Source organism: Drosophila eugracilis, unplaced genomic scaffold, assembly GCF_018153835.1.
Source record: "Drosophila eugracilis isolate 14026-0451.02 unplaced genomic scaffold, ASM1815383v1 contig_2088, whole genome shotgun sequence".
Taxonomy (NCBI): domain Eukaryota; kingdom Metazoa; phylum Arthropoda; class Insecta; order Diptera; family Drosophilidae; genus Drosophila; species Drosophila eugracilis.
In genome coordinates this window covers 6,452,113-6,476,534 of record NW_024572964.1, presented here as the reverse complement: position 1 = coordinate 6,476,534, position 24,422 = coordinate 6,452,113, and the positions used below count along the sequence as shown (strand labels likewise).

At 43.4% G+C, this 24,422-nt stretch overlaps 6 protein-coding genes across 7 annotated transcripts; 2 read left to right on the top strand and 4 right to left on the bottom strand.

The window, feature by feature from the left end:
* Positions 1 to 599: 599 nt before the first annotated feature.
* On the top strand, positions 600 to 5,062 carry LOC108108152. 2 transcript variants are annotated; one of them, XM_017216083.1, is made up of 6 exons: positions 814 to 883; positions 951 to 1,708; positions 1,765 to 1,918; positions 1,988 to 2,352; positions 2,403 to 4,693; positions 4,747 to 5,062. In XM_017216083.1, the coding sequence occupies exons 2-6, from the start codon at positions 1,058 to 1,060 to the stop codon at positions 4,964 to 4,966; spliced, it is 3,681 nt and encodes a 1,226-aa protein (XP_017071572.1). In that variant the 5' UTR covers positions 814 to 883; positions 951 to 1,057; the 3' UTR covers positions 4,967 to 5,062. The 2 variants fall into 2 exon arrangements, with proteins under 2 accessions (XP_017071571.1, XP_017071572.1); XM_017216082.1 differs by having other exon boundaries at positions 600 to 1,708.
* Positions 5,063 to 5,537: 475 nt separating this feature from the next.
* Positions 5,538 to 6,968, top strand: LOC108108224 (viral IAP-associated factor homolog). The gene is made up of 2 exons (XM_017216192.2): positions 5,538 to 5,677; positions 5,846 to 6,968. Exons 1-2 carry the CDS (start codon positions 5,672 to 5,674, stop codon positions 6,560 to 6,562), a joined length of 723 nt encoding a protein of 240 aa, XP_017071681.1. The 5' UTR covers positions 5,538 to 5,671; the 3' UTR covers positions 6,563 to 6,968.
* LOC108108223 (tubulin polyglutamylase complex subunit 2) lies at positions 6,962 to 8,100 on the bottom strand. Its single transcript, XM_017216191.2, has 4 exons — positions 7,968 to 8,100; positions 7,739 to 7,906; positions 7,416 to 7,684; positions 6,962 to 7,335 (listed from the first exon to the last, which is right to left on the bottom strand). The coding sequence occupies exons 1-4, from the start codon at positions 8,038 to 8,040 to the stop codon at positions 6,970 to 6,972; spliced, it is 876 nt and encodes a 291-aa protein (XP_017071680.1). The 5' UTR covers positions 8,041 to 8,100; the 3' UTR covers positions 6,962 to 6,969.
* Positions 8,101 to 8,261: 161 nt separating this feature from the next.
* LOC108107591 (anoctamin-4) lies at positions 8,262 to 14,129 on the bottom strand. The gene is made up of 13 exons (XM_017215154.1): positions 13,700 to 14,129; positions 12,810 to 13,024; positions 12,495 to 12,676; positions 11,487 to 12,434; positions 11,278 to 11,423; positions 10,606 to 11,186; positions 10,318 to 10,535; positions 10,095 to 10,259; positions 9,679 to 10,032; positions 9,507 to 9,606; positions 9,050 to 9,446; positions 8,903 to 8,993; positions 8,262 to 8,778 (listed from the first exon to the last, which is right to left on the bottom strand). Exons 2-13 carry the CDS (start codon positions 12,985 to 12,987, stop codon positions 8,452 to 8,454), a joined length of 3,687 nt encoding a protein of 1,228 aa, XP_017070643.1. The 5' UTR covers positions 12,988 to 13,024; positions 13,700 to 14,129; the 3' UTR covers positions 8,262 to 8,451.
* A 1,118-nt stretch (positions 14,130 to 15,247) lies between these two features.
* LOC108107945 lies at positions 15,248 to 22,577 on the bottom strand. Its single transcript, XM_017215776.1, has 10 exons — positions 22,532 to 22,577; positions 22,201 to 22,466; positions 20,264 to 22,126; positions 20,002 to 20,166; positions 19,760 to 19,939; positions 19,538 to 19,705; positions 19,298 to 19,486; positions 19,012 to 19,203; positions 18,205 to 18,954; positions 15,248 to 17,662 (listed from the first exon to the last, which is right to left on the bottom strand). The coding sequence occupies exons 1-10, from the start codon at positions 22,536 to 22,538 to the stop codon at positions 15,248 to 15,250; spliced, it is 6,195 nt and encodes a 2,064-aa protein (XP_017071265.1). The 5' UTR covers positions 22,539 to 22,577.
* Positions 22,578 to 22,886: 309 nt separating this feature from the next.
* LOC108107949 (cell surface glycoprotein 1) lies at positions 22,887 to 23,666 on the bottom strand. Its single transcript, XM_017215781.2, has 2 exons — positions 23,654 to 23,666; positions 22,887 to 23,587 (listed from the first exon to the last, which is right to left on the bottom strand). The coding sequence occupies exons 1-2, from the start codon at positions 23,658 to 23,660 to the stop codon at positions 22,911 to 22,913; spliced, it is 684 nt and encodes a 227-aa protein (XP_017071270.1). The 5' UTR covers positions 23,661 to 23,666; the 3' UTR covers positions 22,887 to 22,910.
* Positions 23,667 to 24,422: the final 756 nt, after the last annotated feature.

Genomic DNA, 24,422 nt, shown 5'->3' with positions numbered 1-24,422 from the left:
ATACGAGGGGTCACATTTCTGGTAATATGGTTAATGAAAACGTCGAGAACAAACCTTTATTACGGCCAGGTGTTCATGCAATATCGAATGTATTCTGGTGGAAGATATGCTCAAAGATGTCTCAATTTCACAATATGTCACATGACGATCAATTCATTATCAATTCATGCACGGCATCAACGTTCTCCGGCACAACAACTGATTCACCCTGACCTTCGTCTTCAAGCGAGCATCGGCCACGATGGAATTCATTAATCCAGTTTATCACAGTGCTATAGGATGCGCTTCTTCACCATACAAAGATTTAAGTTCATCTATTATGCACTATTGTCGTGATAATCCACATCGAAAGTTGTGAAAAGTGATCGCTCGAAAGTGTCCACGAGTTAATTTCATTTTTCTACCGAGATAAGTTTTTGATTAATCAAACGTTTAAGCTTTTATAGGCAAAAGTCCTTTTTTTTGGGTTCGTAAAAATATTTTTGAGAATTCAAAAAGACGGGCACCTTAAAATCGTGTGCAGTCCATTGGAATTCCTTATATTATTCTGTATTTACAGGGATTAAATCCAAGTTCAAATAGTTGGTATTTTTAAAAAATGGAGTACGGTCACACCAAGCTGTAGTCCTCTTGCTTATTTTATGTTATTAGAAATATATTATTATTTAGGATCTTTCAAGGCAATTCGATGGCATCAATGTCTCAGTGCAACCAAAGTGTTTTTGATCTGGTGACCCACCTGGCCACTTTGTTGGTCTCGGATGAGCAGACACCCAAACTTCCTACAGCTGCGTTGGTCGCCAGAAGGCGCTCAAAAATATATGAAGCATTGCTCTTTAGTAGGACGATGTCCACGCAGGAAAAACTTGAACTGCTCTACCAGGTGAGCAGCGAGGTGAAACAGAACTTAAAACAGAGGGACAAACTACACTCATTTGAAAATCTGCTAGACGGACAAGATGCTAAAAACCCTCAAAAAACAGAGAAGGTTACTGAAATCCCCTCTGACGTTGTGATAAGGCGTCTTAAACCAGGGATACTGCAACTAAATGAAACCATGGAACCCCTGACGAAAGAGCCATGGCACCCAAAGATGCTAAAATCCATGGATCAGATGAAACGTGCCCTAAAACCCCTGCAATTACAGCCCTACTCAGAAATTCTGATTAGCAACCAAAAATCCGAGCCTTCTCAGGATAAGCCACGTCCCAAGATTATGCAATCTCATTTGTCAAGGTTTGGCCTTGTGGAGTCTATGGCTCGAATGAGGGGGGACAGTGAACCACGAATGGAACCACCTCCTCGACTGCCAGTCTTAAAAGATAAGACCCCCGTTGCCCAGGCGGAAACGCCTTTTGTGCGGAAACCTGGTCCGGAGAAATTCTTTATTTCAGACCGCATGATGACCAATGAGCTAAAGCTCCTTCAAAACAAGGATTTGGAGCTCTACTATATGGAGGAAGCAACACTAATTGATCACCTAAAGAAAGCAGCAGCAGGGCTTCCGTCGGCATCGTTTCCATGTTCGCCGACAGATAAACTGGAATTGGTAATGAGACCTAACACCACGTTGCGCACTGTGCTACCGGAGGTACTGGAAGATTTTGCATATCCGTTTCTGCGTGCCGGTTCTGCCTTTCGGCGTTTAAGTGCTCGCTCAAAGTTAAACAGAAACTCCAGAACGCGCTTGGAAAGGCCCCTAAATCGGGTGAGTCGTACTTAAAACTTTCTGCTGATCGATTCCAAAATTGAATTTTGTTTAAGGCCATGCGAGAAATCTTGGTGGATTTCTTAGCCACCAACCGGCAGTTTATGCTCACTTTGCCAGCCGATAGCCCCTTCCAGCTGCTGTTCTATGCCCGTCACGCCATGGAGCTAGTTCATCAGCTGGAAATTATTTTCAAAATTGAGCCAAGATGTAAGATTTCATTCTGCTGAAATAATTATGAAATGGATCGTTGCTTAATTGATTTTATTTTATATTTAGTAAACGTGGACACTGGGGTATCAGGTGCCGTTCTGCTTAGTCGCATTTGGTGGGCCATCAACATTTGCGGAAACGTTGATGTCCAGGATCTCCTTTTGTATATAATGCGCTTTGTGACCCAAAGGTACTTTGTGCAATTACAAAAATGGATTTACCGAGGAGAACTGGACACGGCTGTTAATGAGATTTTTATCAACCGTTGCCTTAACACATCAACATCGCTGGTAAATGAGTGCAGTAAGGAGTTCTTTGACAATGGCTATCAAGTGGTCATCGAAGAGGTTCCAAAATTCTTATCTGGCTGTGAGCATGAAATCCTTCAGTGCGGGAAGTACAGCCAGGTGCTTAAGGCATATAACCCTCAGGTTTGTAGAGGATTATAAGCAAAGAAACATTTATATTTATACCACTGCAGCACCCCGTCTTTAATGTGGAGTACCCAGATATTGTGGTTTGTCTAACGGTGGAGGAGGTCAAAGAGATGCGTCACAGGCTGGCCAATAAGTATGCCGGAATTTACCAACGATTTGGGTCGTGTAGTATGCAAAGCATCTTCGAAGAGCGCATGGCGACCAAACGAGTATTTGCGAATCTCATGGTTCAGCGAACACAAGCTTACTTTGACGCATGGGAAGAGGAACAACGTGTGCTTCAGCTGAAGGCAAATGCTCAGAAAAAACTACTATATGATAAAATCAATGCGGAGCAGGAACTTCATCAGCAAAATCGGCTTGAGAAGCGGAAGCAGGAGATAGTCAATGAACTTGCTTTTATCCGGGAAAGGGAACTGCTAGAAGATATACACCTGAAACGGGAAAAACAAGAGTTGCAAAAGGAAGTGATACAGCTTGCAGCAGACTTAATCGAAAAAGACACACATGAGGTTATCAGTCCCGACCAAAGCACATATAGCGACCTTAGTTATACATCCTGTCTCGAAGGACCTGATTGTCGAACAGAATCCATATCAGACAAAGATGGGGAGAAGCTAAAGGATGAAGCAGTTGGACAGTCTGATAAACCACCAGATGTTAAATTAGATCAGCCAGGAGATGTGGAGCAGCGAGATGTGAAAGAGTTACCAGTTTCACTTTCCAATTGGGTTCAGTATCAACGAAGTCACTCCGATGTACTTAACTCCAATGAGCAGCCAGCCCAAACAGAACTTATACGCAATCGACAGCATGCACTCTCCTCGGATCAATTTCAGGAGTGCCAAACACGAGTAAATGTAAAACAAACGGACACATCAACCACTAGTACGAGTTCTGGATTGCGCGCTCAACTTCCTTCTGACATTAATGCAAATCTTAATTGCCCTGAAACAGAGGCATTAAGCGATATGCAGCGCAACCGACGGCGAAATGAACAGCATGATGGATTTTCTAGTTTTAACACCTTAGACGATGAGCACACCAACCGTTTACATTGGCAAAGAAATTCTAATACGGAACGCGCCAAGAATCGGCGGCGGGTTTTGGAGAGCGAATTTGGTATTAGCCTGGGCGATACGGAAAAAAAAGCGATGCCTTGCTTGCCTTTAGAACTCAACATGCTCCACGTGGAAGTACCTTTATCAGTGCTAACGCCAATGTCCACCACCTCCGACGTTGATATCGGTGGTCTCACACCAAAGGAATTCACAGAAATTGCAGATATGCCTGAAATAGCTGACAACGATGCTGCTAATAATAACAATGTTGGTGAATACAGGGAAACTTTGTGCCCGGAGTCTAAAAAGGCCGAACTTGTAAGTGATAATCCAATGAAACAATCGGAAGACCTTAGGCATGCTTTAAGACTGCCCTCGCCCTTTAATATGGAGGAAGAAGATGTCGGACGGGAGTTGCAAAACGCTGTTCCCAATATATCGGACAGTATCGATCCTTTTATGGCCCAATATTGGCTGCAGTTTTCTGTGATGACTCCCGTAAACGCATACTATGCCCTTCTCCGCAATGAGGTAATTAGGATCTTTCAGGAGATGCGTATCTGCGAACATTTCCGCAAACTCAGAAACTACTTTTTTCTGCTAGACGGACAGTTTGGAGAAACACTGACTAGTGATATCCTGAAAAAAATAAAGGCTGGTGTTGATCCACCGAGTCTTTGCCAAAAAGGCATTTTAGACACCATCCTAACCAATGCCCTATCGGCTTGCTCATCGGATGAAACCACGGTGTCTCAGAATCTTACTCTTAATTGCACTACTATACCAGATACGCTAAATTTCCTGTCTGTAGACGCCACCTCCATGCTAATGCTTCACTGCAAAATAGACTGGCCTTTAAACCTCGTGATTAGCTCGGAAACGATTGCCAAATATGGCCAGATATTTGGGTACTTACTGAAGCTACGTCATGTAAGCTTCGTCTTGGAAGGAACCTATGAATATCTACAGCAGACGGGAAAACTTCTTGGACAGGAACTTCGGACATGTGCACATTTTCGGCACTTGCAGATGATGCGCAACAAGCTGTCGCACTTTATGACCTCGTACCAGACGCATCTGGTGGCCAAAGCTCTACAGGCCACATGGAAGAGTTTCAAGGAGCAGCTGTGCTCTGCTGATTCCATAGAAGAATTGTACAAGCATCATGCCGCATACTTGAAGAGGGTGGCCTTCCTGGCTTTACTTAATCGACGAAGTGCTAAGATAAAGGAAACCATCGATAATATTCTTGTTATCATACTACGCTTTTGCAAGTTAGTTTTATTCTTAACCAAATGAAACATTTTTTATATTTCAATTATTTTAGAGTCATTCAGTCACAGTCTTTCATTATGGATCAAGATAATCAGTTTGTGCACCCCCGCTTTAAACGTCTGTTACAAGAGGAAGTCGAGTTCGAGAAGTTTATGAACTATCTCATCTATTTGGGAAACAAGGCAGCCGCCTCTGGCTACCAGGAGGAAATCGATGATCTCATTTGTATTATTAGTTTTAATAACTACTACAAGGCATCTGAGGAAACGTAATCTTAAAAAATCCCCCCTGTAAATGTTAAAGGTTTTAAAAGAATGGTTACGTTGTTAAATAATTGAATGAATTAAACAATTTATTTTAGAGTTAAATTGTGGGTCTTGAAAATGTATTTATTGGGTTATACAAATTTGATAAAGGTAGCAGAGTGTGTGTTCCAGTCGGAGTGGGATTATATCAGTTTGAGTCAGCTCTGTGACTAGTGAGTTATAATTTTAGTGAAATGACTTGTGGATATAAAGGGCTTGTAGTTATTAGAAATTATTTTAGTAACTTAAGTCCATATGAATTTGTTTCATTAAATATTAAAAGCTTAAAAAATTATCATATATCATATAAATTTAATTAAAGTTGTTGTCTTTAAAATTTGTAAATGTCTATATATATATATATATATATATGTCTTTAAAATTTGTAAATGTCTATATATATATATATAAATTTAATAATATTAACATTACTATGAAAATATTACTTATCAACAATTTGAGCTTTACGCTCGTTAAGTATCTCTAAAGATGCCATCTCTAAACGGCTGACCGTATGCGATGTATCGGTATTCGCTCCATCCCTGGTCATGAGTCACTTCGTTTAGAACATTTCAATTTTATTTTTAGTTTATAAAAACGGTGCACGCTTTTGGAATTTGATTTTACTGAATTTACTTAAATTATTTATATCCCGAAGTAAAATCTTTAAAAATGCAGGTAAGTTAACAACAATGATTAAATTATATTGTTTTGATTATTCAAACAACAATGGGTTTCCGATTGAAATTGAGATTGTGGGTGTGATTTTGTTGCACCCAAAAATAAACTCCATATTTGGTAATGAAAATTTATGAATGAAAACTCACGTGGCTTTGTTCTCCGTAGGATCCAAATGAAGACACCGAGTGGAATGATGTGCTGCGGGCCAAGGGAATCATTGGACCAAAGGCGAAGGAAGCTGAAATCACGGAGGATCAAATCCAAAAGTTGATGGACGATGCTATTCAGCGGCGTACGGATCTCCCACTAAACGAGGGACAGAGGGACAAGAAAATTGACGACATGTCGCTAGACGAACTCGACGAACTGGAAGACTCCGAGGATGAGGCTGTTCTAGAGCAATATCGTCAAAGGCGCATCGCCGAGATGAGAGCCACCGCCGAAAAGGCACGTTTTGGATCCGTGCGCGAGATCTCTGGACAAGATTATGTCAACGAGGTCACCAAGGCCGGCGAGGGTATCTGGGTGGTTCTTCACCTGTACGCTAACGGTGTTCCACTTTGCGCATTGATCCACCACCACATGCAGCAGCTGGCCGTCCGCTTCCCGCAGACCAAGTTCGTGCGCTCCATTGCCACCACCTGCATACCGAACTTCCCTGAGAAAAACCTGCCCACCATTTTCATTTACCACGAAGGATCGCTGCGCAAGCAGTATATCGGTCCCCTGGAGCTCCGTGGCGAGAAGCTGACCGCCGAGGAGCTTGAATTTATGCTGGGACAAGCGGGAGCAGTTCCCACCGAGATCACAGAGGATCCACGGCCCCAGATCAGAGACAAGATGTTGGCCGATTTAGAAGATAAGAGCTCGGATTTCTACTAAGTCAAATTATAACCGTCATCCCACGTTCTGTACTTTAGGGTGGGTCAATGTTTTAAGAGTGAGTCATAAGGCAAAATCCAAGCTTAAACCGGTATTCAGATATTTTTTAATATAAAAGATTATTTGCAAATAATCAATCTTAAAAATATGGTGCAAGCTTATTTAAAAGCTGAAAATCGTATACAATAAAATATTGTATAGACCTAGAATATTATAAGAAAGCTGCTATCCAATGCGAATTTTATTGATCGATAGATTACTTGAATTTGCCTATTTGATTTTTGCGCTTTCTTCATCCGTATATATTGATCCAGTCTAAACTTAAAAATATCTCTTGCACGTATTCATTTCATTGTTCTGTGGCATTTACATACCCTCAAATAAATTGTTTACTTTTCTACTGAAAGTCACTTATTATGATTTTGCTTGGTGCTGCTGGCCGTGGCCTTTGCTACGCTTTTTGGTTTGCCCCTAAAAATGTTTGGATCGATGATGTTGTACGGATGCTCGCAAGCGGGATTTAGTACTCGCCCTCGTCTTGGCTCATGTTCCTCAAGAAGATGCGGGGCCAGGAGCAGAAACAGCTGCTCTGTCCAAGAGGGCAGGCCACAGGTGGAGAAGCACAGCTCCCAGTACGGCAGTCCCAAATGGGCGATGGCCATTCGGAGGTATTCACTGAAAGTGTCTGCCAAAAACTGCCAGCTCAAAGTGCTCAGCTCTAGCAGATAAAACTTTGGATTGTTGGAACTTGTGGACTCGTACAGCATGCATACCTATTAAAAAAAAAAATATCAAGTGACTCACATAACTTTCTAGAACATTGTATAAAATCTAACAGTGTAAAGATTATTACCTTGGCCACTTCATTAACATTGTTGATCTCGAAAATTTTTGATTTAGCCGTTATAATGGGCGTGGCGTTGCCCCACTTGTCCTTGCCGGATGAAACCGGAGGTGGAATGGATTGTGAGCTGCTTGATGCACCCAAAACATCCGAGTTGCTATTGGGCAAAGCCGTTGAATTGGCGGAATGGCTAGCAGTAGTTTCGATGTTCTCTCGTAGAAGAGTCACCTGCAGCAGATGAGGAAAGTGAATGTGACCCACACGACGAATATCGTTAGCTGAAATGGGAGAGATATGCACCGGAAACAGGGAAACCAGAACATCACACTTACGAGCATACTGGTAACTCCAGTTCAGGATGAATCCGTCCGAGGATATGTAAAACTTCTTCATATCTTCAGGGAGGTAAACACAGTGTCTTTGTTCCCAATTGACCACCTGGCAGGAATTCAGTGGTTGTCGTCGCTCCAATGTCACATTACATACTCTTGGCACATTGGCTGGAAGTTTGGAAGCTTTGTATTTTACAGGACAATAGTCTTCCTATAACTGCATACTTACAGAGGGTCCTTATAAGGCCTAAGGTCAAATTTTCGTAAAATGCATCCTCCGGCGAAAGCTTTTTGTTCATCATCAAAAAATTTGTCTCAGAAAAAAATCAAAATTTATACGTCAGTGGGTTTTCTATAAATATATAAAACAAGCTGCTACGACATAAACAAAGTTATGTTGGAATGGTTGTCGTGGCAACGTCTAAAATGGTTAATTTTTTAAAAGGGGGAATTGTCTACAAAATCTTTTAAAATAGAATATCTGATTAATTTCAGTTCACGACAACACTGAAAATTATTTATTTACAATATTTATATTTGCGTTTAAACAAAAACTATAAACTGTGGAGCATTAACAACAATAGACATGATTAGATTATTCTAAGTTAATGATTTTGGAAAGGAGACGAGAATTGGTTATTGCATCAGGACATCCTGCTGCTGCCTCATCTTTTGTTTTGGTCCTGGGCCTCACTTTCGGCCTCCTCCTCGTGTCAGGAAACCTCCCATACGGTTGATTCCACCGATCTTCGAGGTCGGGCTGCCACTTCTACGTGGGCATCTAGTCCATCGCTCAGTCGACTGAATCGGCGAGCCCAGCTGCCTCGGGCAGTTACTTGGCTTCCGGCGATCGATGCTCGATTACTGGTGTCCCGGAACAGGCTCATAATGTCTTGGTTGTCGCCCTGAGCACGCTTGATCCCGTGCTGATACTTGGCCTCTTTGGCCAATAGTTGCTCTCGCTGCATTTGAGTTTTTACCTCGGATGGGACATCCGGAATGATAAATTGCATAATGCCAGTGATTACAAACACCACGTGCTGGAAGTGCAGATATAGATTATTGATAGATTACAAAAAATACAATTTGGTAATTAAACTCAAATAATAATAAGGTTAAAGTAATATAAATTTGAATATAATGAAACCACATTTTTATACCAACCTCAAAAACCACTACGAAGGCCAAACGAGCAGCAAAAACATGCCAATAATGGGGGCTCAGTCCATAGGGCTCGTAATCCTTGGGGCCGTTTCTACAAGTGTTGAATATAAAGATATGAAAATCCAACTAAGAAGAGATTATACCCACCTATAACCACGATATTGGCAGGTGTCCGGATCTCGTTCACTGACCGAGGCACCCCATTCTTCCTTGTAATCGGAGGTATTAAAGATGGACAGCGAGTGCTCAATGTAACCAGCCAAAGTGTGGGTTTCAGAATAAACGAATTTGTAGACCATCCGTGGTATAAAATCACTTGTGTAGGCTATCACAAAGGCATTCGAAACGACTGCCGTGTATGTGATGATCCGAAGGATACCGTACCATGCTCCAATATCCTCGACCCGTTCGGCCAAAGGACGTCTAGCTTGCGTGACCATCTTGTAGGCATCCAAACGTATCTCCGCCACATTGTTCAGCAACGCAAAAAGCGGTGCCAATGGAAATGCAGCTACAAACAGAGTGACAAAGCCATATTGAAGAACTGATAAAAAGAAAAAAGTTTAAGAAATTATGGCCTTGAGATATATGTCAAAATTCTTACTCATTTCAAGATATTCATCAAAAAGTGCCAGGCGACCTGGGTCCTGCATATGATAGTCCTGCTCCCAGGCCATATGTAAATGAGACTCATCCTTGGTGGCCTTAAAATAGAAAAAAACAAATTTTAAATTGAAAAGAAAAACCGGTTTTCAGTCCATCATTATATAACTCACCTGTTTATGTTTCCGCTGCCGCCACCAGTTCCAAAATTTTGGAAACAAGTACTCCATGAAATTGTTCCAGCACTGTTTACCCACCATTATGATGGCCAATTGGATGCAAAGTTCGGATAAGCAACCTGCCGGGTCGCAGATATCATTCTTCAGCCGGAAGAACTCACTTTTGCGAGCTTGATCATCTCCCGGATAATCAAAGAACCGGCCCTTGAAGAAAGCGATATAGATAAGCGAAGAATAGAAGTTCATGAACTCGAAAAAGAATATCTTGAAAGTGTAGGAATCCTCGTATTCAGTATGGGTGCGCGGATTCTCCAAATTGGTCAACCTTATGGCCATGCGGTGGTATATCTGAAAATTGTAAGTAGAAAATAAATTCCCTTTGATTTCTAGGTGATTGAACTTAGACTTACCCGTGTTAGTAACATAATGACCACCAAATTAATCAAGGCTGCCGTAACACTGGTAAAGAGCTTGGCATGCTCCTTCACAAAGAAACCTCCTCCACCATAAATAACTGACACCAGAGTAATACGATAAAGTATGGTGCCCAGCACGGCAGATAAAACCACTGAGATCTTAAAAAGTCATTTCATTATATTGTATTTCTTAAATAAGAAGCTATGGGAATCTTACCATAAAAAGGACGGCACTTCCGGTAATTACAAATCTTATCGACCTGTTCCAGGTGGACATGTAGGGTTCCTTTTCCCGTGTGACGGGATTCATGCGAAATGTAGTGGCATTTGTTTCGAATTCTGGACGGTTCTCTTCATCCATATCTACGTTGTGCAAGTCCCACTCCCAGACAAGAACCGATTGCTTGCGTTTCCAAAGCTCCAGGAATGTGGTGGCTGTTTTTAAGATAAAAATTAAAATTTATAAAAAAACAAAGTTATTTAAGAGGTCCTTTAAAAAACCTACCCCAGAAGGACATGAAAATGGCGAAGAACACCGTCGAGGGATTGTCAAAGAGATAGGTAAGCCGTGAAAAAAGGCACGATTCCGAGAGTCGCTGGTAGCTGCAGGCTTTATCGCAAAGTGGACATAGGGTAATATTGCCCGTGCCATATTCGTTGCAGATCTCCTTGCTAGGAGTATTGTCTTCCGATTCCAAAGTGGCTAATCCGTAGATGAAGCAGAGGGTACCCACCACTGACGGATAGACGAGCATCTCCGTATAGAAACCTAGCCAACAGAAGTACAACGCAATCTTGTCGCCGAAGTACTTTCTGACCAGGCACAGCGGTTGCTTCTTGTACCATTGGGAAGGATGAGCCCATGTCTGGTAGAGAACTCGCCGATCAAGGGAGATTCCACTGGAGTGAGGTCGGTCGTACCGCCCCTCGTGGAGAGGAAAGCAGCCTAGATAGGTGCCGTCATTCATCAGCCGCCTAATGCCGCTGCGGTCACTCTCATCGAAGGGTGTCCGGATGAGAACCTGCATCACCATTAGCGATCGTTGGGCACTGGTGAAGGCTGTTGCGCGATCTTTAACAATAAATCTATTGCGGAGGAATGAAAATTTATTATAAATAACAGTTAAACATTATAAAATTTTTATCTTAGTTATCACTAATTTTTACAAACACTTACTGCTCTTCAGGGTTTCCATTAGCTGTTGCAGCCTTAAATGTTGTCTCTCCCTCCAGAAGGGTTTGGTCTAGCTGTATCTTTTTGGTCAAGCGCTGCCAGACATCTTTCCAATATTGCACATTTCTAAGCACAACGTTCTCCTCATCCTATAAATAAATATATTGTGAAAAAATTCCAGGTCCAGTATAGAATGGTATAAAATATCTCACCCATGATGGCTTAACGGATATGGTGATGAATCTTTTGACGGGTAGCTTCAGATTCATGACCTCAGCCAGTCGTGTTTCCAGTCGCCAAGGCAAATGGATTTTCAAAAAGAAGGTCTTCTCGTTGAAGGACTGCGACTTGTCCTCCAGCTCGACCTCGAGTCCTTCCTTGATAAGGTTCTCCATGAAAGAACGTCGGTTATCGCGACGTTTGGCTTCCGCCTCGGTCATAACGCCCAGATCCTCCTCTTCCCAGGCCAGCACCATGTCCACTTTCCGTCTGCCATCGCGGAACATCAGTGACTCCGGATCTAAGCCCTCTCGATCCTGTTTACTAACTCTTCTTTCATCTCCGGATTCGCCTCCCAGGCTATTGCTTTTGCTGGCTTTCCGACTGCCGTAGTAACTTCCGCTAATGGAACTCGTTGCATCCGAGGCCTTCCTTTCCGTGGGAACAAGTTGCCGATAGCCAAATTGATCGGGTAAAACGTTGGAGTGTGATGACTCCATAATCTCATAAGATTGATTCACTCTTTCAGCGGAACCGAGAGTGGCACTCAAGTTCAATCCCAAATTTCGTCGCATTGCCGTGCCAGGTATATCCTCCTCATGACTTCCCACGATCTTGGGGCCGAATGCCTGCGTGGGACTTGGTTCAGCCGATTCCGATTCCAAATGTGTGGGAAGTGGCACCGTAATGGAGTTGGTTTTGGGGAACAGGGGATTGCCATTGCTGGTCCGCATCACCGATGAGTTAAGCCACTTTTCCGTATATGCAGCTGATCCTGCTCGAGCCCGATTGGCACTTAACTTCGATTTGGGTGGAATCGGAGTGGCAGGTTTAGTGTTCCCTACCGGAACATTATCCTCCCCTTGGCAGCTGTATGTGCTATCTTTTGGATCCGTTTCGATTGGTCTTGACTGTAGGTCAGAGTCAATTAAAACACCCTCCTGGGGATATAAATTTCAATTGTGGTAAATTTTGAAATTTAATGCCGTAGTCAAACTCACCCCGTATCCTATCAATCTTCCTGCCACTATGCCACTATCCTGGCTAAGTCTTCGTGGTCGCAGCTTCGTCTGACTCCGGTGGCTCATGCGCTCACTTTTGGCCGGACTGGACATCACCTCCCTCCTGGTGGATGGGTCTGGGGAGTGGCGCGAGCTTCGCAGCGTTGGCACCGAAAGAAATCCTGGAGAGATTATTGTTTTTTTATTAAATTAAAAAATATACAGATTTAATTTATATTTCATATAAGTTTGTCTTTTTATTAGAGTTTATTAATTAGCTTTTTTCCCATTCTATGTATTCGGTTATTTACTTACTGGGAAATTGAAAGACCGATTGCTCGCTGGATCTGTCGACCTCTCGGGCGGCGCTGCCGATGAGATCCTCTCGTGAACTGGCCTCTGTTATGGGGGCGGTGCTCTCATCCTCAACGCTATCGATGCGTATCTGAAAGATGTGTGACCTCTCGTGGGACCTTCCTTCGTGACTGCTCATCGTCTTCTCTCCGTTGGAGCTATGGCGTCATGGAATTCTGTAGAGCGTAATTGAATGGACGGCAGGTCATATGGGGCCACTTTCTAATTTGGCCTAGTTTGAAGCACCTGCTCCGTTACCCATGATAAACTATTTAAAGTGACAAGTTCGGAAACTTGAAGGGGAGCCTTTTGTGGGTTGTCATTCAAGAATTGTCGCGCGCTGCACATACTTTTATCCCCTGATTCCATGGGAGTCCAACTGGCATTAACTATTCATGTATGTTTATACTGCTGGCCTCGAGCTGGGCGTTAATTTATACCCTTAAGAGTATTTGTATCTTCATTTGCAAGCGCGTTCCAATCAAAAGGTGAACTCGGGCACGCATTCGACATTGACCCATGGATGGTGTTTGTATAGCCCGATATGGGTTTTAGTGGTATGGGAAAAATACTACAACCATTGGGAATAATGCCTTCACATTAACGTTAGTACACTATGAGAGCGAATCCAGTTGGAACGCAAATGGTGGTAAGCAAACTTGTTGCTACGAGTGTTGAACACTTTCCCAGACGGACGAATGACAATAGTTCTAAATAATTGCCCTAGATTTCGTATTGGGATATACTCGTATGTACAACGTTTGGATGTGAAAATGTGGTGGTCAGTGAATTGCCTTTGGAGGACAGACAAACAAATCCATTCGCGGACTCTACTCGACTTGAACTCGTACCTGGATCACTAATAAGCGTGCGACGGACGTCCTGGAAATGTCAGCGTTTGTTGGCAGTTGTGAAAAGTCCCATGCCATTGAAGTAATCACAACAATTGAAGGTTTATTGATTTGCTCCTGTCGGTTCCCAGCTGTACTCGTATATGAGTAATCGATTATTGATTGCAGCTTATATTCAGATGGAGTTCCGTGGCCAAATGATTACACTTTCACAATAATAGATCTCTCTTTTTTTTTGAGATCTGTCGGTGCTGGGCACTCGACTATATTTAACTATTCACAGTTCGAACTGAACAATTATTGATTTTGTGTGGCTTGTAATTATTATCTTTCAATCAAAGTTCACATTATCCAAGCACACGCTCGCACGTCCATCCCGACCACTTTAAATACCACTTAACTTTGACAGTATCCGCCCTACGTATGGCGTACCGTTCACCACGACGGTTCCCGACCAATTGACCGACCAGGAGCTATGACCCTCTGGTCAGGACAGTGACACTCTGGGACAGATAGGTAATCACGGTAGTACTCGTAGTCACCGCTCTCTCGCTAAGTGGAACTCGACTCGTAGGCGGGAGTACTATCAATAGTGTTGGGAGGTATGTGTTCCTATGTGGACCCCTAAAAAGGTATATAAAAGGTATGTATAACGTATCTCACTTCAGTTAAAGCATGATTCCTTTGGACGTTTTCTGTAATATGTTACTATATATAAAAAGCTCTTTAAGGTTCTGCATAAAGTCAGGAGGAATATTAAAAATGAAATATACTATATGGACGTTCCCATCACTGGCCATACCACCGGTCACACCCATTCCAAATTGGTTTGTGGGATATGCGGAGGTTACTTTTAACACGAATATCCTATTAATATAGTATTTGACTCGGTGTAGCGCGAGGTTCTTCGTGATGACTTTCTAATTTTAAATCAGGCTGACAATCCGTGTCCTTACCGCTGTACTGATAGTTGGCAATGACGTCAGTGATTCACAAGGATTATGGTCGTCATAGCATTTTGACTCTTACATATGTAATCGAAGTTGGCCTAAAGGCAACATTAATTTATGGCTTGAATGAAGCTATCCCATGGGCTCTCTAAACAACGCACCCTTGATGATTACTCGCCCAAATTCGTGGCCATAAAAATAGAGTTATATGCGACATTGTCTGGAACTCGTATGTTGTAAGTACTATTATTGTACGGCTGGGAATCTATTTTGATTGAATGCACGTCATTAATAACTCTGAAACCCTTTCTTAATTTTGTTATTTCAGGTTAGTGCGTGCTAATTTGACCGTTTGTCGCCGTCCCTTGTTTTTGATTGACAGTATCGTTCTGTTAGTCAAGTACACGTAGAGTATTTATGTACGCAAATGACATTTATTATGTTGCGTCAGTGATCTTTCTTTCAAGTTGACGACCTTATATAAGAATATATTTAGAGAATCGGAACTGGAAGTGAAACTATAAGAAGTAATTTTGTATTATACGAGTATGTATTTGACAACCATCACCGACTTAACTAAATCAGATCAAAAGTGCATTTAACCGAGATTGTCACTGCTGATGACGTCGTCTGTATCAGTTTTGCACTGCTGCAGGACATCCACTTCACAGACGCTTGTCAGCTTGTTAAAGAACTCTCCATGGGCGCATTCTCCATCGATCTTTTGTCCATGGACACAAGTGAAATATCCCCGGCAGTTGTCTGCATCTCGAGCCAACTGTCCATGCTTTCCATTGCATATTCCAACTCTTTCTCCGTTTTCCATTAGACAGGTACCATCATTCTGGCGACAGATTCCCAAAAGACTGTCAAAACTTTCGCCATTGCGACATCTTTGGGACACGGCTTCATCGTCTTCGCAACTGGTATATCTGCGACAGTCACCTTGCTCAGCTACGGAAGCACCATTTCCGATAACTTCACATATTCCCGCAAATGTGGTGGCAGCGTCTTTGCAGATTCCGGTCGTCGTAGCCTTCTCCTGACCAACCAGATCCATCTGTCGAGCTTCTACCGGTTTATCTGTTGGATTAACCCCATCAGAGATGATCTCATAGGCCTGACATTGCTGCAATGTGGCATTGAAAAAGTAATCCGTATAGCATAGCTCATGGCGGAGTTTTCCAGAGACGCACAGGTAAAAGTTATTGCAGTTGGCCGGATCGGGCATAATATATCCATTTTTGCCTTCGCAAACAAGCGGATCTGGGGGAATATATTGGTTATTGGGATCGTCGTCATCATCTGGAACAGATTCTACCAGTGGACAAGAGCCATCGTCTGCGACGCAGACTAGTTTCTCTGGATCGAAAAAGGTTCTGGCATTACATCGCTGAGCAGTAGCCACTCCTCCGGCGCAGATGAAGTACCGAGTGCAGTCAGTCCGATTTGCTAGGAAGCTGCCATCTTGGAGGTTTCCACAGCTGTAAACATAACTCACATTACCATCCAACTGACCATTAAGACATGGCTGTAGGGCCTGTGATTCCGGTTCACAGATGGATAGTACCGGATTGAATTGATGTTGTATGGGACACTCAACGGGAATAGCTAATCCCTTCACGCAGGCATAGTACAAATTGCAATAGAGCTCATGAGGGAGTTTTACTCCGTGCAGTCCGGAGCACAACTTTGGCTTAGTTTCAGTGTCCTCGTCATTGGAAACGTTTCTGCACTGGCCATGGTCCACTCGACAAATCGAAAGCAAGCTATGGAAGTACTGACCCTCATCACACTGTATTAGTCTAGTTCCATTCTGGCTGGAGCAGCTGTAGTAAGAACGGCAGTCCTTTGGATTTGCCACTAGTTTACCATCTTCTAATCCCGAACAAATTGCCAGTTGGCAGGAGCCATCGTTCGGGCGGCAGTATCCTTTAACAGAGTCGAAAAAGCTACCAGAGGTACAGCTTTGCAGGAAGGCAGGAACTTGTTGCATGCAAAGATAGAATTGAGTACAGTCCGAGGGATCTGGGACGCTTAGGCCATCCAACTGACCCAGACACTGATTCTCAGTTGGAAGATCCCTCAACTGTAGTTGGCATTGAGACTGCAACTGACACTTGTTGAGATTACCGGCGAAACTATGACCCCTCAGACAGCTGCCCGTGTGCCATTCCTCTGCCTCACAGTAAAGGAATGTTTGAGAGCAGTTTCTGCCAAATTGAGCCTTGAGCTCTCCCTCCCGGCAGATGCGTCTCATTCCGTTGTCATGGCAACTTCCATCGCTAGGCACACAGCCCAGCATTGGTTCGAATTGCTCTCTTTCCTGACACCGCTTCCGTATCCACTGCCCATTCGAACACAACTCATAGCTATGGCAACTGCCTACCAATGATCGGCTATCTCCGGAGGAGCAGTTCAACCCACTCCGTTCCACGGGCAAGGAACACTGTTCGGCGTCATTAGGTAGGCAGTAGTTGTGCTCTCGACTGAAGTACATGCCCAAGGGACACTGATGTAGCCACCAGTAGTTATCCAGGCACATCAGGTAACTGTGACAGCCACCTGCCGACGATGGGCGCACTGCCAAGTGCTGGCAATTCTGGGTGGTAGAACCAGCTAAATGGCTTCTAGCCAAACTGCAATTGGTTTGATTCTTTTCCTGCTCATGACCCCTCGGCCATGGTAGACATGATCCTATCGTTGGAGAGTAGTAGTGCTGTTTGGGACAATTGCGAAGGCGCCATTTGCTACCGGAGCAGCGGAAGTACTGAAGACAGTTGCCACTTTTAGCCATAACTGTCTGGGACTCGCTGACATTGGTGCAGGGCGGTAGATTTGATACCTTTGCATAGGCACAGACCAGATCATCACGCGGTTCTAGGCATCGCTGCTGTTCTGGATTGTAGTATCGTTGGTCAGAGCAAGTGCGTCGACGCCAGTGGCCATCAATGCACACCTCGTACTGGGAACAGTTTGCTGGCACCGAACGCTTCTCATCCATGTCGCAGATCTAGAAAATTAAATTACAAATCTTTTAAGAGAATGTCTTAAAATGGAATAAATTACAAGTAATTTAAGAATAATTCCTGATTCGTTTAGGCTGATACGTTAAACTTGGCCCAATAATGAACTTATTATTAATATGAATCCCACATCATTACCCGGTTATAGAAACTATAAATTCACCTCATGACTTTTAAGTCACGACTGATGAAACTTCCACAAAAAGAACCCCCTTACCTTTAATGTTGCACTTTCTCTAAAAGTGGACAATATCCACATGTTCCATTCTATAGGCACACAAATTAAAAGCCGAAATTTTGATGATGAATAACATCTATTTTTGAATTTATTTTAGCGAATATATGGGTAAAATATATTATTGGGTATTTAATACGTATAGAAGTGGAACAAGCGGAACATTCACATAAAACGTAACTCATAAATAACATCTAAGGTCATAAGGTAGTGTATAAGAGTATAGAAAGCTAGCTTAAAGCTGGCTTAGAAAAGTTTCGGGAAGTATTTCTTGAACAAAGACAGGGACCTTACGTTTTCCTCCGCCTCCAAGGAACGCTTCTGGATGATGTGGCTGTTACACATGCCGAGCTTGGCGTCAAAGACCAGGCCTTCGGGACATGGATGATAGGTGACACTAATACGCGCCTGGTCATCACAGGAACAGAATCCTGACTTGGTGTTCTCGGCAGCAAACGGCTCGAATTGAGTTCGCTTTAGACATTCCTTCAAGTTGCAAGAGATCATAGCAATGGTGTCCTTTAGAATACACAATCCCTGGACTGTGTCAAACACTTGACCGGTTTGACAATGATGGAATGTTGGCAAACCATCGCAGGAACAGAACCCTTCTGTGGTATTCTTCGCTTCGAACGTAGCGAAGAAAGCCTTGTCCAGGCAGTTTGTATAATCGCAAGCCTTGACCACACAGGATCCCACACTTTCCTCGTAAACGTGCTCATCGGCACAACTGGTAAAGGTGGAAACTCCCACATCCTGGCAGCTGCAATATCCACTGCTTGTATTTTGGGCAGCAAACGTGGAGGCCACAACGGCACGGCTATGGCATCGAGTGGCATCGCAAAGGCTTGCTTCACTTATCTTGGTGGAGGTCGCAATACAGGCACCTATGAGGGAATTGAAAGTGGCATCGTCATTGCATTCCTTATAGATCGGTGTTCCCTCCACGCACAAGCAGAAGCCTTCATCTGTATCCAGAGCTGGATAGGGGGTGTAGTCATTCAATGTGTCGCATTTACCCGCTTCGCAAATGCACTCGGATGCCTAAAAATATTAAGGAAATCAACGACATATCAAAAAACTCTGACTTTAATCATTTACCGCTATAACTCCGCAACGTTGTTGATCCTCCAGGTATACCATTTCAGGGCCGCACACTCCAAGGAACACCTCATCACCATTACAATAGCAGAAGGAATTGCTATTTTCGGCAGGTGATTTAGTTGGGAAGGTCTCGAAATCAGTATAGCATGAGCACTTGTCGGCATCGCAAAGGGCAGCTACGGATTCATCCTGTGAATTTTATAAAATCGTAAGATGATAATAATATTAAACGAAAGTTAAAGAGAATCTGGCGAATGAATTTATTTATGATTGCACCACTCACCTCTGGTTCATAACAAAGTTTTAACTTCTCGTCATAGACCAGATTATCTAAACATTCCCTATATATTGGGCAGTAGTTAAGGCAGTAGCAAAACCCGGATGGTATATTTGCGACGGGGAATGTATTGTAGTCCGATTCATTCTCACAAATGGTGGCTTCACAAGCATTCGCAGCACAGGTGGTTTCTTCCTATAATTATTCGTTAAAGATAGCTAACAACATTCCCAGAAATCCGCTTACATCAGTGCTTTTGCAAGCGCCTAATTCGGCGTCATATTGGGCATTATCCAAGCAGTTGACGTATTTGGGAACCTCATCCACGCAGAGGCAGAATCCATCGGTTGTATCGAGGGCCGGGAGAGTATAAAAGTTATTTTTTCCTACGCATCCATTGCGGCAACAACGCGGCTATAAAATGATTTTTTAATTTTTCATTTCTTCATTATAGGGATTATGGCTTACGTCCGGCTGGGGAATGAGAACGCATTCGAGTGTTGTGCTATCGAAAGTGTAGCCAATGGGGCAGGGCACTGAGACAGGATCGTTAGCGCGGCACAAGCAGAAGCTATTTGGGTCCTCATAGTCTGGAGACACATAGTACTCCTCCTCGCCGGTGCAAACCTGAGGATCGCAGTTTCCGCTCTGTAATCAGAAAACAATGGGTTAAATTTCCTCCTTAGCCCTCTACATTCTTCACTACTTACGAAAGTGCAGCTTTCTTCAGCTGCGTCGTAGAACAAGCCCGTGGGACAGGAGTTTATATATCCGCCACCATTTTCGCACAGGCAGAAGGTAGAGGAATCGTTATTAAGAGATGGATATGTTGAGTACTCAGTGGCAGTCTTGCAAACGCTTTGATCGCAATCGGTCTGGATTTATCAGGAACAATGGGATATAAAGTCAGTCATTAAGTATGGAAATTAATTTAGATAATATGTATCTATATATTTAAGCAGCTTAACTTACGCTTGGTTGGGATTGGCAAAAGCCAAGGAGTGCAGAGTAACCAGAGTTCACTGGACAGGATACTATGCTGACCTCGTGGTTGAGGCACACGTAGAATTTGCTGGTGTCTCCAGCCACGGGATAAGTGGTGCCATCACTGGCGGTGGCGCAATTCTTGGCCGAGCACTCAACGGTTGCTGAGCACAGACCAGTTTCCGAGTCGAAGGCTTCTCCAGAGGGGCATTCCACCACCTTGGCCACACCGTCCGTGCACTGGAAGTACTCAGTGCAAATCGGATGGGCCACATTGCCATTGGCGCAGGTGCATGGGTTAATACACTTCGCATTCACATCGACAGCGCATTCATTATCGCCATTGTACCATTCACCGGATCCACAAGAGTGCTCCGTAGCCAGGCCATTCCAGCAAGTCAAATAACTGGTGCAGTCTGTCGGATTCGGCATTTGATAGCCATTCGGTCTGTTGGAGCAAACCCAGCAGGTAGCTTTGGCATCCGGAACACAGACGCCGTTCTGAAGGACATTGCCCACACCGCACAAGCCCTCCACCAGCTGACCATTGTCGCAGATGAGATACTTATCGCAATCAGTGGGGTGGTTTATGATGCTTCCCTGCTCAATGCCTCCTTCGCATGTGCAATCCTCCACACTTCTCTTCTGACGCGATCCACTTGATCTATTTTCCGGACAAACATCACCTGAATCCTCGCGGCAAATGCCTACGGATGCGTCGAAGTAGTAGTCCTTTGAGCAAGTCTCGTTCACCCATTGGCCATCGATACAAACACTGTAGCTCCAACAATTTTTGCCACTGGCTGGGAGATCTCGGGCACTACATTCGTCAACAGAAAGGGAAACAGGGCGGGTAGTCTCAGGAATCGCTGTTGAGGTGGTTGCACTGTCGATGCACACGTTTTTCACATCAACTTCACAAGCTTTCAGGGTCTCATTAAAAAAACTTCCACTTTCACAGCACGTGGATACCCAGTCGCCACTTTGACACTTGAAGTACTTGGTGCAGTCCTGGACATCGAGTTGCACGTCTCCATCCGTGCAATCCGCTACGCAGCATTCGTTCTTCTCATCGACAACACAAACGCTGAGGGTGGAGTTAAACAAATTGCCCTTACCGCAATCTCCGGCAACTAGGGTGCCATCAATGCAAATGAAGTACTTGCGGCAATTGTCCTTATCGGGAACAAATTCGGCGTTCTTAATGTCACCGCAATCGCAGGACGTTGGAGGTTCAGTGGTTGTCGTTGTCGAATCATCGCAAGGTTCCGTGGTTGTCGTTGTCGAATCATCGCAAGGTTCTGTGGTTGTCGTCGTCGAATCATCGCAAGGTGCCTCCGTGGTACAAGTACCGGGAACACAACCCCAGTTAGTATCTTCAAAGTGACTATTTTCGGGACATTCCTGAGCTGTGGCGGTATTGTTGTAGCACACGTAAAATGTGGTGCAGCTAGACTTATCAGCCACAGCTGATCCATCATCCTTTCCAATGCAGAAGTTAGTCCAGCATTCAGTGTTTCCAGTATCGACGGTGCAAGCATCAACAGTCGTGTTGTAGAAGCTGCCCAGAGCACAAGTCTGAAGAGTGGCTGCTCCATCCGAGCACTCATAGTAGCTACCGCAGTTGTTATCGTTGGCCAAATATGTACCACTAGTCTTTCCGACACACAGGTTCTGCCAGCAAGTGGAGTTAGTATCCGGAATACAGGCACTTAGAGTTTCGTTAAAGAAGCTTCCCGAATCGCATTTCTGTGGGTAGGCCAGCTGCTCATCGCAGATGTAGAACTCACCACAATAATCACTCTTGGCTATATAAGCTCCGTTAACCTCTTCAGAACACACATTGGTGGTCTGGGAAATATCAGATAAGGATACGGATTTAATTTTAGAGATTTATTGGTTTTTTAATTTTAGCTTAAACTTACCTCGGCAAGTGGAGCTACAAGGCTAAGCTTGCAGAGACCGCGTCTTGCTGTAGAGCACTTGCCAGTTTTGGCGTTGTACTCCTTGCCAGCTGGACAAGTTACGGTGCGAACGGTGCTCTTTGACGAGCAACGGTAGTAGGTTGAACAACTCAAAGGTTTTGGCCAGTGCGTCGAGAGGCCTCGAATTTTCCGGTATATACATTCAGGATCGGCGGCTCCAACTAAAGAAGCCACTGTAGTGAGTGCCACCACAGCTAGCAGAGTAACTGAAGATTGACGAGGATAAGGGAATTAAAGTCCTGGTTACTTTTAGGATCCTGCACGTGCTCACCTTTCATCTTGGTTCACTTGTATTATTCCACTTGTGATGATCGAGATGTACTCTGCAGAATTGCCAAAAATCTGAAGCCTTTTATATACATCACAAACTTTAGTTAACCTTATCTCTATCAATTATGTTGATCATTTTTGACATGGGTCTAACATGTCAGTTTAATTGAGGTGTGAACTTTGGGAACTTTAGTTCCTGGAAGTAACACCCTTACTCAGTTGGCACACCCCAAAATTCTGTGTTTGGAATTCAGAGAGTTATGAATGAATGTCACGAACATAGTCATGTTCAAGCTCAAGATCACTAAAATGTTAAAAGGAAAACAAATATCTCAGAACAATGATTTTTGAGAGCATGCTGTTGTAAGTACTATATTTCTCTAGGCGCAAGTCGTATCGCAAGTCTGGTTGACAGAATTCCAGTAAAGATCACTGGGACAATCCTTGATGAATCCTATATCCCCATCGCAGTGTATGTACCAATGGCAATCGTACGGATGTGGCAGAAACTGAACTCCCTCATGGGCCCGACAGGAGGCGTTTGCATCTATGCTGGGAATGATCTGGGTGGTTGCACTTGGATCTGATGTTTCTGTGCTTTCTGACCCAACCGTCGAGCTCCATAAACCTTCAGTGGTAGTTCCTAATGGATCCCCACTAGTCTGATCTGAAGGCTCTTTAGTAGGTTCTTCAGTGGCAAACGATGAATCTCCAGTTGGATCTTCAGTCGGTTGACCTGTGGAATCTGTAGGATCAGATGTTTCTCCAGTCGATGGTTCATCTGTGTGTTTTCCGGTGGGATCCGATTGGCTTTCAGTAGTTGTTTCTATGGGATCTGAGGGCTTTTCAGTTGGCCCTCTAGTCGAAGTGGTATTCCAGGGTTCGTCAGTTGAATCCGATGGGTCCTCAGATGAATCATCCGTAGGATCCCAGGGATCGTCAGTGGGGTCGTCAGGATCCTCTGTGGGTGTTGGTGAAGCAGTTGGCGTAACACATTGTCTGGCACTAAGGGCAGTTGCTAGGAGCATAAGCTGCAAGGACATCAAAATCCAGACCACTGAAATCCAAAAACGTTTGTCTTTAATGTCAAAGGATATTATTCAGTTTCTCTTCCGATACTTACATCTCATCGTAGCACCGACCAGTATGAACCTAGACCAATGAACACTTTCCAATCGCCGGTCCATTTATACCATTTCTAAGTGCATCTGAATTTAGCCTTTAATTAGCATACAACAAGGCACTAAGGTGTTCTAATTACCATTATCTTGTTTAAATATGATAAGACTGCAATAAGTTGATAATAAAAACAAACTTAACCGCAAAAATTAAGAAATGTAATGAGCAGAGTTCTAGAGAAGCAATATCGTAAAAGACAAAAATCGTTATAAATAACAGCACAAAATATATATTTATAATCATTTACGAACACAGAATAGTTTGGTGTTATATCCGACAAATACTAACCCTTGAATTTCCTTATTTCAAGATCACATAATCAACTTTCCGATCGTTTTTGATTAGATAAAACTGCATCGATAACAGCAACAGAGCAAAGTAACAGAATCAATTTCGTATGGCTAACGGAAAAGCTCTGTTAAGAAAATACCAATACAGCTGTAAAATATGAAGAAGAGAAATACTATGCACTTGCGTTTACATTCCAGTAAAGCAAAAAAAAAAAATTAAAAGTAAACAAGAAATGAATGTGATTTCCCTTTAATCATCCAATATTTTTCCTCGGTACTTGTCATATCTGTGTTATAAGAGCTTAACAACAATTTAATGCCTTATATGATAAGATTGAACGTCAACCGTATTTGTATGTGGTTAATTCATTCAGTCGTTTTAGATACCTGTCCACTAAATTAATTATAAATAAAGAGACTGAA

What these genes read in the sequence shown, in the direction of transcription:
- LOC108108152 (XM_017216082.1), top strand. Translation starts at nt 689, where the DNA reads ATGGCATCAATGTCTCAGTGCAACCAAAGTGTTTTTGATCTGGTGACC. An exon ending in TTTCAAAATTGAGCCAAGAT is followed by an intron (nt 1,919 to 1,987) that starts GTAAGATTTCAT and finishes TTTTATATTTAG; the next exon opens with TAAACGTGGACACTGGGGTA. An exon ending in TTAAGGCATATAACCCTCAG is followed by an intron (nt 2,353 to 2,402) that starts GTTTGTAGAGGA and finishes ATACCACTGCAG; the next exon opens with CACCCCGTCTTTAATGTGGA.
- LOC108108223 (XM_017216191.2), bottom strand. Translation starts at nt 8,040, where the DNA reads ATGATGAACAAAAAGCTTTCGCCGGAGGATGCATTTTACGAAAATTTG. An exon ending in AGGCCTTATAAGGACCCTCT is followed by an intron (nt 7,907 to 7,967) that starts GTAAGTATGCAG and finishes CCAAACTTCCAG; the next exon opens with CCAATGTGCCAAGAGTATGT. An exon ending in CTGGAGTTACCAGTATGCTC is followed by an intron (nt 7,685 to 7,738) that starts GTAAGTGTGATG and finishes CTCCCATTTCAG; the next exon opens with CTAACGATATTCGTCGTGTG.
- LOC108107591 (XM_017215154.1), bottom strand. Translation starts at nt 12,987, where the DNA reads ATGAGCAGTCACGAAGGAAGGTCCCACGAGAGGTCACACATCTTTCAG. An exon ending in GAAGTGCCGTCCTTTTTATG is followed by an intron (nt 10,260 to 10,317) that starts GTAAGATTCCCA and finishes TGACTTTTTAAG; the next exon opens with ATCTCAGTGGTTTTATCTGC. An exon ending in TGCCAATATCGTGGTTATAG is followed by an intron (nt 8,994 to 9,049) that starts GTGGGTATAATC and finishes CAACACTTGTAG; the next exon opens with AAACGGCCCCAAGGATTACG.
- LOC108107945 (XM_017215776.1), bottom strand. An exon ending in CTGAAGAAAGCTGCACTTTC is followed by an intron (nt 19,940 to 20,001) that starts GTAAGTAGTGAA and finishes TTCTGATTACAG; the next exon opens with AGCGGAAACTGCGATCCTCA. An exon ending in AACGTTGCGGAGTTATAGCG is followed by an intron (nt 18,955 to 19,011) that starts GTAAATGATTAA and finishes TAATATTTTTAG; the next exon opens with GCATCCGAGTGCATTTGCGA.